The following is a 16,855-nucleotide window of genomic DNA, read 5'->3' as shown; positions in this document are numbered from 1 at the left end:
AAGGCACTGACGGCATGTCCAATCATGATCGTCTTTTATATACTTCAGATTCACTTTTACGCATTTATCGTGGTACCACGACTTGCACTCGATACACAGGATACCACGCTTAACCTTTTTTACACAAATTTTGCACATATCACTATCACTTTTTATGGAATTTGAGACATCATTACACGAGGAGGGTTTACCCGGCGCCATCTTGATGTCATATCTAACCAGATGAATGCAGAAAGATGTACTTATAGTTTGATCAGTGTAAGAAGGAAGACCCTTCTGACTGGTGAGAAATCACATTTATGGTTCCATGAGGCTAAATCTTAGGTCCACTGTTGTTTCTCATCTATGTGAACAACCTATTTAATATGCAGCAAGCCAATTAGCTCTGTTTGTGGATGACACTAGTACTATAATCAATCCATTTATACATACAGCAACAGAAGAAAAGTTGAGTCATGTTGTTAAAAGTATTGTTGAGTGTACTCTGTGAATGGTCTCAATCTCAATTTCAGAAAGACAACATAATCAGTTCTACACATATAGAGCTACTACACCAATAATAAATGTAACATATGGGAAGCAAAATCACAAGGGATGGTAGAAGCCGGAAAGAAATTGCGACCAGAATACAAAAGGCCAAAATTGCATTTAATCGGAGAAGGAACTTACTCACCAGCAACAACATCAGTCTGAAAATAAGGAAACGCATCATGAAAGGTTTCGTTTGGAGTGTGGCCCAATATGGATGTGAAACTAGGACTGTTGGAAGAGCAGAGAGAAGACGGCTAGAGGCCCTGGAGATGTGGTGCTATAGAAGGATGATGAAGATCAGCTGGACAGACAAAGTAACAAATGAAGAGGTGCTTAGAAGAGTACAGAAAAACCAGATCTCTGTGGAGGCACATCCAAACAAGAAGAGACAAACTTGTAGGGCACATCCTACGACACAACAATATCATTGGAACAATAGCAGAAGGAGTTATTGAGGGAAGGAATCGGCGGGGGCGACCAAGGATATCATACATGCAACAGATCATGAATGACGTTGGATGTAACACATATGTGGAAATGAAGAGGAAAGCAGACAGAAGAGAGGAATGGCGCTCTGCTGCAAACCAACCTCAGGGTTGAACACTAAAGAAGAAGAAGATGGTGAGGAAATAATGACTAGAGTGGAAACTTCAAAGATTTTAAGTGTCCTCCATGATGAGAATTAAAGCTGGAAAAAACACATTTTGGAACTCGGAAAACCAGTTAGTTCAACCATACTTGCACATCCAGTCATTGTAAATTTTGGAGATGAACAAATCAGTAAATTGACATGTTTTGAATATTTTCCTTCAGTAATGTCATCTTTTTAGTTTTTTATTGTGTCAATAATGTCACATGGAAAAACATTCAGGGAGTATTTTTTCTTTAAGAAAGAACATTTTCCTTGCTCAAAAAAGTAATGGAAGAACAATATGCTGTGCTCACCCACAATCATCTTATAGACATCTGTTTAATGGATGGCAGTTTGACTACTGCCTCACAGTATATTTATTCCCTCATGAAATTTGTTGTGAATATTCCACAGCAATTCAACAGGAACACTGATATACATATTTACATCATCATTAATTTGAACCCAACATTTGTTATTGTCTCTGTTGCATTTCGAAATCTTCTCTATCATTTTACTTTCTCTTTTCGTTTGTTCAAGTAGTTTCACTTTGTATTCATCTTCCCTTTTTCCGTAATCTACCATACATTTTATCCTGCCTAATTATACTCAATAATACGTAATTTACTTCCAAACCATAACCTAAAAATTTTTAACGCTATCAACATAACCGCTGCTATAAAATCCACTGTTCCAAGTTTACAAACATTTCGTGTAAACTCGTGAATACTATTTCACAGCTTCAGTTCCTTTCATCCATTAAACAACCATCTCAGTTATTTCCAACAACTTTCGTTTTATTTCCATTCCCGTTTTTCCCACATAACCGATCATTTTTTAGCAGCTTCCCACAGGTTTATACGTTATTATTTCTTCATCAAACAATTGTTAGGCTCATTCTCATAACCTGCCAGTACACAACCAGTCCTTTGAATACATTTACACCTATATTTTTCGAGATTTTATTCGAAAAATTTTTTCAAATTTTATTTTTTCGGAAATTATTTTTTCGAACCTTTTTTCGAAATTTCTTTTTCTTTCGTAACTTTTTTCGAAAATTTTTTTGAAATTTTCTTGAATTTCCCCACCCTTTAGCGTGATCTGGAGACAACGTAACTACCTAACCTTGCACCCATTGTTGTTCACCAACCTAAGTTCAGCACAGGATCAACATAGCTCATCTCAAACCAACACTTTTTCAACTTTTTTCACACCTATATCTCTCCCTATATAAATCTCTATTACCCTTTCCACCTTCTAATACCATGTCAACCTCACAACATCCCTACAACGACCCCATTAAATTTTATTTACATTCCCTCCGCGAACATGCCTTCATCCTAGCCAGATTACGCTCCCATATTTTATTTACTCGGGCTTGTCTGACATTTGGCATTACTCCCAAAGGCCTCACACTTAAAGTTCCCATCTCTGGCTGCAATCCTTCTTTCCATCAGTCCTTATACCAGTTCCAAACAGCACAATCCATAGCCCTCACCCGCCTAATCCTTCACTTATACATCGACTCGGCCAATGAACACACCAGTCAACTCCTATCCCAAATCAAAGTCCTCAATCTTTCCTCTCCCACATCCACACTGGCTGTACATAGCATCCTCCTACAGGCCAACCGCAAATTAGAACAGCATGCCACCCTCCACCTCAAAAAACTATCCAATCTCCTGGTTTCCCACCTCCAGAAAGGCAACTCACTCACCCTCCACAACCTTTCCAACAAACCTCAACCTCCTCTCATTGCACACAGATCCAGTCTCTCCCATCTACTCAGTCTCCCACTTCCAGCTCCACTCCCCCCAACACCTCAAAACTCTAGTCCACACAATCTGGAACCACAACACCCCAATTCAGTAGTTAACCTTTCCTCCAAACCCCTCTCCCAATCCGAAACCTCTGTCCTATCCAAAGGCCTCACCTTCAGCCCCACCCCCAGGTTCAACCAAACTGCCCTTGTCAAAGATTTACTGTCCTACACTTGTAGTCTCTGCTGGAAATATCACTTTGCACGAAGAAAAATAATCCTGATCCAACTCCCCAAGACACTATCCAAATTGAACCCTGCCTGCAACAGTTCCGTCCTCCATCACAACGGGACCCACCTCCTCTTCCTCAAAATCACCCTCTCCAAACCTTCCAGGAATTTCTCACTTCCAGCCTTGCCTCTCAATCTTTCTTGAAAAACCTTAATCCTACTCCCAACATCACCACAGCCGAAGCCCAGGCTATCCATGATCTGAAAGCTGACCGATCCATCATCATTCTTCCGGCTGACAAGGGTTCCACGACCGTGGTACTTGATCGTCGGGAGTATGTGGCTGAGGGACTGCGTCAGCTTTCAGACAACTCTACATACAAAGTTTGCCCAGGTAATCCCATTCCTGATGTCCAGGTGGAGCTTCAAGGAATCCTCAGAAGCTTAGGCCCCCTACAAAACCTTTCACCTGACTCCATCAAACTCCTGACCCCACCGACACCTCACACTCCTACCTTCTACCTACTTCCTAAAATTCACAAACCCAAACATCCTGGCCACCTCATTGTAGCTGGTTACCAAGCCCCCACAGAACGTATCTCTGCCTACGTAGATCAACACCTTCAACCCATTACATGCAGTCTCCCATCCTTCATCACAGACACCAACCACTTTCTCGAACGCCTGGAATCCGTACCCAGTCTGTTACCCCCGGAAACCATCCTTGTAACCATTGATGCCACTTCCCTATACACGAATATCCCACACGTCCAGGGCCTCGCTGCAATGGAGCACTTCCTTTCACACCGATCACCTGCCACCCTACCTAAAACCTCTTTCCTCGTCACCTTAGCCAGCTTCATCCTGACCCACAACTTCTTCACTTTTGAAGGCCAGACATACCAACAATTAAAGGGAACAGCCATGGGTACCAGGATGGCCCCCTCGTATGCCAACCTATTTATGGGTCGCTTAGATGAAGCCTTCTTGGTTACCCAAGCCTGCCAACTCAAAGTTTGGTACAGATTTATTGATGACATTTTCATGATCTGGACTCACAGTGAAGAACAACTCCAGTAGTTCCTCTCCAACCTCAACTCCTTTGGTTCCATCAGATTCACCTGGTCCTACTCCAAATCCCATGCCACTTTCCTAGACGTTGACCTCCATCTGTCCAATGGCCAGCTTCACACATCCGTCCACATCAAACCCACCAACAAGCAACAGTACCTCCATTATGACAGCTGCCACCCTTTCCATATCAAACCGTCCCTTCCCTACAGCCTAGGCCTTCGTGGCAAACGAATCTACTCCAGTCCTGAATCCCTCGACCATTACACCAACAACCTGAAAACAGCCTTCGCATCCCGCAACTACCCTCCCGACCTGGTACAGAAGCAGATAACCAGAGCCACTTCCTCATCCCCTCAAACCCAGAACCTCTCACACAAGAACCCCAAAAGTGCCCCACTTGTGACAGAATACTTCCCGGGACTGGATCAGACCTTGAATGTGGCTCTCCAGCAGGGATACGACTTCCTAAAATCCTGCCCCGAAATGAGATCCATCCTTCATGAAATCCTCCCCACTCCACCAAGAGTCTCTTTCCGCCGTCCACCTAACCTTCGTAACCTCTTGGTTCATCCCTATGAAATCCCCGAACCACTTTCCCTACCCTCTGGTTCCTACCCTTGCAACTGCCCCCGGTGTAAAACTTGTCCTATGCACCCTCCCACCAGCACCTACTCCAGTCCTGTAACCCGGAAGGTGTACACGATCAAAGGGAGAGCCACGTGTGAAAGCACCCATGTGATTTACCAACTGACCTGCCTGCACTGTGACGCTTTCTATGTGGGAATGACCAGCAACAAACTGTCCATTCGCATGAATGGACACAGGCAGACAGTGTTTGTTGGTAATGAGGATCACCCTGTGGCTAAACATGCCTTGGTGCATGGCCAGCACATCTTGGCACAGTGTTACACCGTACGAGTTATCTGGATACTTCCCACCAACACCAACCTATCCGAACTCCGGAGATGGAAACTCGCTCTTCAGTATATCCTCTCTTCTCGATATCCGCCAGGCCTCAACCTCCGCTAATTTCAAGTTGCCGCCGCTCATACCTCACCTGTCTTTCAACAACCTCTTTGCCTCTGTACTTCCGCCTCGACTGACATCTCTGCCCTTACTCTTTGCCTTTAAATATGTCTGCTTGTGTCTGTGTATGTGCGGATGGATATGTGTGTGTGTGTGTGTGTACGAGTGTACACCTGTCCTTTTTTTCCCCCCAAGGGAAGTCTTTCCGCTCCCGGGATTGGAATGACTCCTTGACTCCTTACCCTCTCCCTTAAAACCCACTTCCTTTCGTCTTTCCCTCTCCTTCCTGAAGAAGCAACCATCGGTTGCGAAAGCTAGTAATTCTGTGTGTGTGTTTGTGTGTTTTGTTCATTGAGCCTGTCTGCCGGCGCTTTCCCGCTTGGTAAGTCTTGGAATCTTTGTTTTTAATATATTTTTCCCATGTGGAAGTTTCTTTCTATTTTATTTAAATTATTTAACAGTTACATTGCAGACCCATACACATTCCGTGATACACTTACACATGGAATAACTTATATGAAACCTAAAGATCAAGCAGACACAGCAAACCCAGCTAAATACCGCCCCATAACATGCCTACCAACAATATACAAAATATTAACTTCAGTCATTACACAGAAATTAATGACACATACAACACAGAACAAAATTATAAATGAAGAACAAAAAGGCTGTTGCAAAGGAGCATGAGGATGTAAAGAGCAACTGATAATAGATGCGGAGGTAACATATCAAGCTAAAACTAAACAAAGGTCGCACAACTATGCATACATTGATTACCGAAAAGCTTTTGATAGTGTACCCCACTCATGGTTACTACAAATATTGGAAATATACAAAGTAGATCCTAAATTGATACAGTTCCTAAACATAGTAATGAAAAATTGGAAAACCACGCTTAATATCCGAACAAATTCGAATAATATCACATCACAGCCTATACAGATTAAGCGTGGAATATACCAAGGAGACTCATTAAGTCCTTTCTGGTTCTTGCCTTGCTCTGAACCCACTATCCAACATGCTAAATAATACAAATTATGGATACAATATTACTGGAGCATACCCACACAAAATCACACTTTTGCTATACATGGATGATCTAAAACTACTGGCAGCAACAAATCAACAACCCAACCAATTACTAAATATAACAGAAGTATTCAGCAAGGATATAAATATGGCTTTTGGAACAGACAAATGTAAGAAAAATAGCATAGTCAAGGGGAAACACACTAAACAAGAAGATTACATATTGGATAACCACAGCGACTGCATAGAAGCGATGGGAAAAACAGATGCCTATAAATATCTAGGATACAGACAAAAAATAGGAATAGATAATACAAATATTAAAGAAGAGCTAAAAGAAAAATATAGACAAAGTCTAACAAAAATACTGAAAACAGAATTGACAGCAAGAAACAAAACAAAACCTATAAATACTTATGCTATACCAATATTGACCTACTCATTTGGAGTAGTGAAATGGAGTAACACAGATCTAGAAGCACTCAATACACTTACACGATCACAATGCCACAAATATAGAATACATCACATACATTCAGCAACAGAAAGATTCACATTAAGCAGAAAGGAAGGAGGAAGGGGATTTATTGACATAAAAAACCTACATTATGGACAGGTAGACAATTTAAGAAAATTCTTTCTAGAACGAGCAGAAACTAGCAAAATACACAAAGCAATCACTCATATAAATACATCGGCTACACCACTGCAATTTCATAACAACTTCTACAACCTTTTAGATCACATAACATCAACAGATATGAAGAAAGTAAATTGGAAAAAGAAAACACTATATGGCAAGCACCCATATCATCTAACACAGCCACACATCGATCAAGACACATCCAACACATGGCTAAGAAAAGGCAATATATATACAAATAGAAACAGTAGATCACATCACAAGCGGATGTACAATACTAGCAAATACAGAATACCCCAGAAGACATGACAATATAGCAAAAATAATACATCAACTTCTTGCCTTACAACATAAACTTATAAAACAACACGTTCCCACATACAAGTATGCACCACAAAATGTACTGGAGAATGATGAATACAAATTATACTGGAACAGAACCATTATAACAGATAAAACAACACCACATAACAAACCTGACATCATACTCACCAGTAAAAAGAAGAAATTAACACAACTAATCGAAATATCCATACCCAATACAACAAATATACAAAAGAAAACAGGAGAAAAAATTGAAAAATACATCCAACTGGCTGAGGAAGTCAAGGATATGTGGCATCAGGATAAAGTTGACATTATACCAATTATACTATCAACTACAGGAGTCATACCACACAATATCCACCAGTACATCAATGCAATACAGCTACATCCAAACTTATATATACAACTACAGAAATCCGTAATTATTGATACATGTTCAATTACCCGAAAGTTCCTAAATGCAATATAACATATACCGTACAGTTAAAAGGAAGTCACGCTTGATCAAGGTCCGCTTCACTTTCTACTTTTGACCAGACATAACATCTGAGATAAGAAGGAAATAATAATAATAATAATAATAATAATAATAATAATAATAATAATGAGAGAGAACTGAAATACAAGCAACACAAAAATGTACACAAATCAGTAGGCTGTGCTTCAGTTAATATTTGATTACATTAGATTAGATTTACTTTCATTCCGATTGATCCATAGTGAGGAGGTCCTCCAGGATGCAGAACATGTCAGAAAAACAACAATACATGACAAATATTTACAACTAAAACAAATAAGCTAATGTACCATTCCACAGGTCCCAAGTGGAATAATCGTCATAATGAACACTATATGAAATAGTAATACTAATGCACTGAATTTAAAATAAAAAAGTTTTTTTATTTATTTATAAGGTAATAAACATGTAATACAACTACTATAATACTTATTTACAATGAACACATTACTGCACTGAAATGGTGCAGAAGTTAGATTGTACTTGCACACACACACACACACACACACACACACACACACACACATTCATTTACAGTGAACGCATTACTGCACTGAAATTGTGCAGAAGTTATACTTTATACACAAATCGGTTGGTTTTACTGAGAAATTAGTCAATGGGGCAGGAGTTGGCCACCAATAAATCCTTTGGGCTTCTCTTAAACTGAATTTCATTGGTTGTTAAGCTTTTTATGGCTGTTGGCAAGTTATTGAAAATGAGTGTTCCTGAATAATGCACACCTTTTTGTACAAGTCTAAGTGACTTTAAATCCTTGTGAAGATTATTCTTATTTCTAGTATTGATTACATGAATTGAGCTGTTGGTTTGAAGAAGTGATATATTTTTAATGACAAATTTCATTAAGGAATAAATATATTGGGAAGCAGTAGTTAGTATCCCTAGTTCCCTAAACAGGCTTCTGTAGGATGCTCTTGAGTTCACACCACATATAACTCTTACTGCACATTTTTGTGCCCAGAAAACTTTAGCTTGGCTTGATGAATTACCCCAAAAAATAATCCCATATGACATTATGGAATGAAAGTAAGATTGATGCCAGCTTTTTCATTTTTATATCCCCTATGTCTGACACAATTCACATTGCAAATAGAGATTTGTTAGACACTTCATATATGGATACAGACATGTGTTATTAATTTGTTTATAGAATGCTATAGTAAACAGTGTGATAAAGAGTTAGATTCCTATTGCAGTGTACCTTACCAAGAACTGATATATGTCCTATACTGAAATAAAATAATCTGTATCTTCTGCATGTTCTTTCTTATTTTTATGTGAATCTCATAGGTGCATAGAATGACAGCAGTAAATCTCAGTATTCATATTAAAAGAGAGTGTGATTTACTGTTGTTGACCATAATATGGTTGATATGTTAATAACTGTCTGCTTTATCAGCAGTCATTTTTTTCTTATCTTGGACTAAATGAAAGCAGTAAGTGTTTAGCCCATGTATGTGATAAGATACACACACTTACATACAAAGTCATTGTTTCAGCTTGTCATTTAGATTCTGAATTTCCTTGTGACATGTACCATACCTCACAATAATGTGTGCTGCTCTTTGCAGTAATTCATGTGTGAACAAACTGTGCACACAGTATACTGGTGGTGGCAGATATGTTGTCAGAGCAGTGGTACTATTTGTCTGCACACTGGTTGTCATCTTGCAGGTCTGTTTCCTGCACTTTTTATATAGTTGTTTTATGGTAAAAAAAAGTTTATTGTAAATTTCACTAATTACTACATGTCTTAACAAGGATTATGAATAGATATTAGATTGAAACTTTAGCACATATAGCTGTTAAAATGTTTAACAAGAAATATGCAGTGGCTTTATAGGTTTATGTGGAACATATTATATATTGTCCTGTCTACTCTCAATCATTGGATTTTATCATACACAACCTGGACTGCATTTGTATGCTTCTATTTGATAGGTAATTTCTAGAAGCATTCACTCTGATCAAAGCAGTATCTGTCCATTTCTTGTGGTTAACGATGAGCTTACTTGGGCTTTTTCTAAAGGAGGTCGTTTTGAAATGACAAACTGCAGAATAAACATGGTCCCAGTTGAAACATGTACTAGCACAGAAAAACACTACAGCTTGGCGATGAAAATGGAAACAAGAAATGGTTCCCAGCCAATAATTGAAAACATTGGCTACCCAAGAAGATGGATATTTTCCCAAAAGCTTTTACATCTACATATATATTCTCCACAATCTGCTTTATGGTTTGTGGCAGAGGTTTCTTATGCTACCACTATCATTTCACCCCTCTCTGTTCCTTAGACATTAAAAGATAAATACTATCAATAAATAATTAAATATAGATGCATTAGACATTATGTGACAGTCATAGTATTTACCACCAATAATCCAGTTAATAATGAAGGAACACTGAAGAAAATACAAAAATAAGATTGTTCAAAATTTGTCATTCTTCCATTACTGACAATATTACAGTAGATCATTAAAGTTTTATGCTAATTTGAAAGAAATCTCCCTCAAGCTACTAAGTCACATAAATAACTTAAGGAGTTAAGGTAACAACTCACTAAGTAATTGAGGTCCTGAATCTTTGTTAGGCACATATGTGTTTCACAATCGGGAACAAAAACTATTAATGAATAAATGTGCTAGGAAGTGAGTGTAAGAATCCAACATGCTTAAAAAGGGTTTTGCAAAAGATACAGTTATCTAGTTTACAAAATATTCTTACTGCTGAAGAAACATGTTATTTACATTATGTGCAATTCCCCAGAATAATAATAATAATCTTTATTTGTCCATAATAAATTTGCAGCTGCGGATATCATCATTTTTAATAATATTTACAATGATCCTATCTCATAAATGTAATCAATATATTCAAGTTGCTCTTAGATAGTATTATATAAATATTTATCACTACTAATATGCTCTAATGAACAAAAATAGTACTATCAATAATGGAGTCTAGAAATCTTTTAATTAAAAACTACTTTAAATTTCCCTTAAAAACATTTCCTTAGAGTTGCTTGGTTTTATTTGGCAGTTGTCTTCTACCAGCAAGTGGACTACAATTTGTAACTCTTTTATTATTCAGTATCCAGTGATAATCACACTGGTTCATGTTTTGTAATTATGAATTAATTCTTCATTCTCTTGTAGAAGCATAATTGTCTGAAGGACATAGAAAGAACAAACAATCACTAAGTTATACTTGATGAAGTACTGCTACAGGACTGGCATTTACTTATATTAGCAATTATTCAAACTGCTTTCTTCTGAAGCTTTAATATCCTATCCATGTAGACAGAGGGTGCACTGATACAATATTCATTTGCTTATTGCACATATGAATGACTTAAACCATAGCATATTTGTATAAGAAGAGGAGGTGTTGCAGCTATTTTTTATGTATGTAGCTGTCATGCTGTTTCCACTTAAAATGTTCATCAACCACAATACCTAAAAATGTGTATGTATTGGATGTTTCAGCCATAGATAGTAACGCAGTTTTTATATCCTCTTGAGAATGGTTATAATTTAAGAACAACTAAACCATTACAGTCTTGTTCTTACTGAAAGTAAGTTTATTCATTGGTTAGATAGTCTGTGATCATATCAAATTTCTATTTATTGTTTTGTGATACTAGCTGTTCAGTATAGCACCAGATAATAAAGATTATGGTCAACCTACTTCTCTAGCTTATGAGTTCTGTGACTGTGTTGTGTCATAAAACTATAGGTATGAGAAATGAAAATTTCCCAATAATTGTTCCCTATGGGACTCCATATGTTGATTTTACTGTTAGGATCTTACTTTCATTCTTATAATGTAGTTTAGTGGATTATCTTCTATTTCAGAGACAAGAACTCAAGAAATTTAGTGGCTCCTCTCTTACAATGTAAGTTTTCAGACTTGATAGAAGTACTGGATGATCCACAGTTTCAAAGGTCTTAACAAATCAAGAAAAGTCCCATTAGCTTTGTTTCCTGCATTCAGCCTTTTTAGCAGTTCACACAAAATGTTACTGCTGTTATTGTGGATTGCCCTTTTTGGAACCCTTGCTCTGAGTTGTTTAGTTGGTTGTATTTATAGAACAAAGATTAAGTTTTCTCTAAAATTATTCTTAAAAGTAGACTGCCAAACACTGAAGTTAACAATTCTGGCCTGTAATCATTTATGTGAATTGTTGTTGCTCCCTTTTTATACACTGGTTATATCTCAATGATTTTTAAAGGTCAAGAAATGTCCCCTGGCCAACTGAAATGTTTATTAAATGTGTTAAGTGGTTTTATTGATTCATTTCTGCAGTCTGTAAGTAATTTGGACAGTATGTCATCCCAACCACAAGGTGTTTTTATTTTGAGTTTTGAGATTATTTTCATTACCCTGCATTCTGTTACTCTGTGTAAGAAAAATAAGTTAATTTATACTGTTGATTAATCAATTTGTTATCTGCATTCGTTACAAAAACGCTCTATGAAGGCCTCAAACACTGTTTGTGGCTCAATCTCCAACATTTGCATTTTCTCCCAAGGTCAACACAATGAGAGATTCTTACAGGGACACAACATGCTGAACTGAGCTTTCTGATTAGTATATCTATGTGTTGACTCCACTGTAACTTGTTATCCAAGTGGACTTAAAGAAATTTTACATAGTGTGTTTCATTTAGTGTATGACCATTGAGGTCTTCTTCCAGAGCTAGCAGATTTGCTGGTTTAAAATTGCATAATATGAGTCATAGCGAGATTAAGACTCAAATAACTCATTGTGAATTGCTTGTAGGCCTGTTCAGCCATGTCCTGACCTGCCTGTTAGGGTTGAGTTTGGGTCTTTGATTGCTAATATCATCAACAAACATTAAAATTTTTCAGTCATCTTTCAGAATCATAGGAAGATAATTTATGTTGATTGGAAACAACAGTGGAACCAAGGCCTTTCCTTGTGACATTCAACATTTGTATTTCCCTAACATGAGGTTAGTCTCATGCCTGCAACACACCCTGTTAATGAGCCCATATGCTTTCTGTTAAGAAGGGATGGTGTTAATGTCATAAGACTGTAGTTTGCAAAGTAGGATTTTGGGATCCACACAGTCAAAGGCTTTAACAAGGATACATAATATACCAACATTGTGTTGAGTGGATTAAGCATTTCTTAGCAGGGATGACAGGGCTTATTATCTTGCATGGAGAGTCATCAGCAGATGTAAAAATAATTTCAAGTATGCCCCAGAGAAGTTGGGACCCTTGCTGCTCATGTTGTATATTAATGACCAGACAGACATTATTAATAGCAATGTCAGACTTTTCATAGAAGAAATGGTGATCTACAGTGAAATGCTGCCTGAAAAAACTGCATGCACAAATATTCAGTCAGGTGTTGATAAGATTTCAAATTGGCCCAAAGATTAGCAATTTTTTTAAAATGTTCAGAAATATAAAAATGCACTTCCCAGAATAAAAAAAACAGTATCCTATGACTACAATGTTAATGACAAACAATTAGAATTGCTCAACTCATACAAAAACCTAAGTGTAACAATGAGAAGATATATGAACTGGAACAATCGCATAGGCTCAGGTGGGTAAAACAGGTGGCAGATTCTGGTTGACAGATATAATTCTGGGGAAATGCAATTAGTCTCTAAAGGAGATTGCTTACAAAACACTTGTGTGGTCGATGCTGAAATATTGGTCAAATGTGTGGGATCCATACCAAATAGAACTAATGGGCAGCACAAATGGTCAGAGGTTTATTCAGCGCACAAGGACGTGTCGTGGAGATGCTGAAGAAACTAAAGTGGCAAAGACTTCAAGACAGATGAAAGCCACTTACGAAGTTTCAAGAACCAGCTTTAAATGATGACTCTAAGAATATACTACAATCCTCTGCACATTGCTCCCATAGGGATTGTGAGGACAAAATTAGATTAATTTCAGGGTCACAAAGAACTGGTACAATGCAATGTACCCTCTGCCATGCAGATCCCAGTGGTTTGCAGATTATGGTTGTAGATATAGATATAGATGTAGAAAATAATTCTTGTTTGGCTCTGTTAGTGTTTCATTACAGAAGTATTATGTTGCTTTCTCTGTGTAGACTCTTTGAGGAAAGTCAAACTGAGAAGTAGTAACAAATTCTACTCAGTTAAATGACTTAGTGTTGTATCATCTGTAATTACAGGTGGTTTGTTTAGCTCAATTTCTGTAGCTGGGGGTTACTGCAGCACATTTAAGTCTGTCAGGAAATATGCCCTCAATGATTACAGATTTTTGCAATCTTACAAAACTTTTAAGGAGCATTTCATAACTTTTACTAAAAATATCATGTTCAGTATATGATGCCATGTTGCAAAATAGAGTTTTCACATACTGCAGGTACATTGCAAGTGTTATGTCTAGCTTTGCACTGGAATCAACACAGTGGAGGCAAGCTCCAGTCCCTGCATACACTGGGAGCTGTGACGGACTCTGGCAAGTGGTGTGTTGGTTCCAGCTGGACTAGAGTATTTCAGAATGGACTTGGAAGGAGGTTACACCATTTAACACATTGGACAGCTGTGCTAGTAGTATTTGCTCACAGAACTATGTACAAACACAAAGTGGAAAGTTGCAAAGTCACAATAGATCACCGACTGACAGTTACAAGTGTTCAAATTCGGTACTATCACCTGGCTATTGCAGTCTGTGGATGATTATGAGATTTATCCTGAAGTGCTCTTTTTTTGTCAAACTGGCAGAACAGTCAGTGTAGGAGTTCTAGAAATGCAAGAGTGCCCACCAGCAATGCATCTATGGTAGTATTGTGAGGATAGTTCTTACTATCAAAAACATTTCATATTAATGCTGTAGTGTGTGTCCTTTTGCATTGTCCTGAAGTATTCACAGCTCTGGGAACAGATTCTACTGACACACCATTTTAGAGTTCTGAATGGCAAAATGATTTTTTTTAAATTCCTTCCAAGGCCACTTCTAACTAGTCTACATTGGCAGTGTACTGCTTGCAAGAGTCCGAGGCACTGCCCTCAGCGTAGTGGTGATTGGAGACTGCCTCTTTGATAATGGTTGCTGCACTATATCAGTCAAAATGTTGGTATTGAATGTGACTCTAAATGATAAAAAGTGTGAAGTCATCCACATAAGTACTAAAAGGAATCTATTAAATTTTTCTTGCACAATAAAGCACACAAATCTAAAGGCTGTAAATTGAACTAAATACTTAGGAATTACAATTACAAATAACTTAAACTCAAATGATTCCAGAATGAGATTTTCATTCTGCAGCAGAGTGTGCGCTGATATGAAACTTCCTGCCAGATTAAAACTGTGTGCCGGACCGAGACTCGAACTCGGGACCTTTGCCTTTCGCGGGCAAGTGCTCTACCAACTGAGCTACCCAAGCATGACTCACGCCCCGTCCTCACAGCTTTACTTCTGCCAGTACCTCATCTCCTACCTTCCAAACTTTACAGAAGCTCTCGTGCTTGGGTAGCTCAGTTGGTAGAGCACTTGCCCGTGAATGGCAAAGGTCCGGAGTTCGAATCTCGGTCTGGCACACAGTTTTAATCTGCCAGGAAGTTTCTTAAACTCAAATGTTTGCGGGAAAGCAAACCAGAGACTGCAATTTACTGGCAGAACACTTAGAAAAAGATACAGGTCTACTAAAGAGATTCCCTACAGTACACTTGTCCATCCTTTTCTGGAGTAATGCTGCGTGGTATGGGATCACATCACATTGTATTGACGGAGGACATAAAAAAAGTTCAAAGAAAGGCAGCTCATTTTGTATTATTGTGAAACAGGGGAGAGTGTCCCACAGTTATGATATGTGAATTAGGGTGGAAGTCATTAACACAAATACGTTTTTCATTGTGGTAGGATATTTTCATGAAATTTAAATCACCAACTTTCTCTTCAGAGTAACAAAATATTCTGCCGGCGCCCACCTACATAGGGAGAAATAATCATCACAACACAATAAGAGAAATCAGAGCACACACAGAAACATTTAAGTGTTTGAGAGTGGAATGTTACATAAATAGCTTGAAGCTGGTTCAATGAACCTCTGCCAGGCTATTAATTATGTCCATCATAAAATCTTGACAATCAAAAAATTGTAATGACTATGATGAAATAACAGAAAAGTTAATAAGCCAGTATTCTTCTGAATTCAGTAAGTTATTTGTGTAACCAGTCAATTATCTACATCTACGTACATACTCCGCAATCCACCATACTGTGATTGGCGGAGGGTACCTCGTACCACAACTAGCATCTTCTCTTCCTGTTCCACTCCCAAACAGAATGAGGGAAAAATGACTGCCTATATGCCTCTGTACGAGCCCTAATCTCTCTTATCTTATCTTTGTGGTCTTTCCACGAAATATAAGTTGGTGGCAGTAAAATTGTACTGCAGTCAGCCTCAATGCTGGTTCTCTAAATTTCCTCAGTAGCGATTAACGAAAAGAATGCCTCCTTTCCTCTAGAGACTCCCACCCGAGTTCCTGAAGCATTTCCGTAACACTTGCGTGATGATCAAACCTAGCAGTAACAAATCTAGCAGCCCGCCTCTGAATTGCTTCTATGTCCTCGCTCAATCCGACCTGATAGGGATCCCAAGCACTCGAGCAGTACTCAAGAATGGGTCATATTAGTGTTTTATAAGCGGTCTCCTTTACAGATGAACCACATCTTCCCAAAATTCTACCAAAGAACCAAAAACGACTATCCGCCTTCCCCACAACTGCCATTACATGCTTGTCCCACTTCGTATCACTCTGCAATGTTGCGCTCAAATATTTAATCGACGTGACTGTGTCAAGCGCTACACTACTAATGGAGTATTCAAACATTACGGAATTCTTTTTCCTATTCATCTGCATTAATTTACATTTTATCTGTATTTAGAGTTAGCTGCCATTCTTTACACCAATCACATATCCTGTCCAAGTCATCATGTATCCTCCTACAGTCACTCAATGATGACACCTTCCCATACACCACAGCATCATCAGCAAACAGCCACACATTGCTATCCACCTTATCCAAAAGATCATTTATGTAGAT

At 38.2% G+C, this 16,855-nt stretch overlaps 1 protein-coding gene across 1 annotated transcript in view; it reads left to right on the top strand.

The window, feature by feature from the left end:
* The first annotated feature begins 9,340 nt into the window (after positions 1-9,340).
* LOC126355398 (uncharacterized) overlaps positions 9,341-16,855 on the top strand; it is a 194,788-nt gene continuing 187,273 nt past the window's right edge. The window contains exon 1 of the mRNA XM_050005696.1: positions 9,341-9,463. Within this exon, the coding sequence (XP_049861653.1) occupies positions 9,341-9,463 (123 nt within the window). The remainder of the gene's footprint in view (positions 9,464-16,855) is intronic.

The sequence above is a fragment of the Schistocerca gregaria genome, chromosome 3 (assembly GCF_023897955.1).
Source record: "Schistocerca gregaria isolate iqSchGreg1 chromosome 3, iqSchGreg1.2, whole genome shotgun sequence".
Lineage (NCBI taxonomy): Eukaryota > Metazoa > Arthropoda > Insecta > Orthoptera > Acrididae > Schistocerca > Schistocerca gregaria.
Note: the sequence above shows the minus strand (reverse complement) of the source record. Positions and strands in the feature narration are given on the sequence as shown.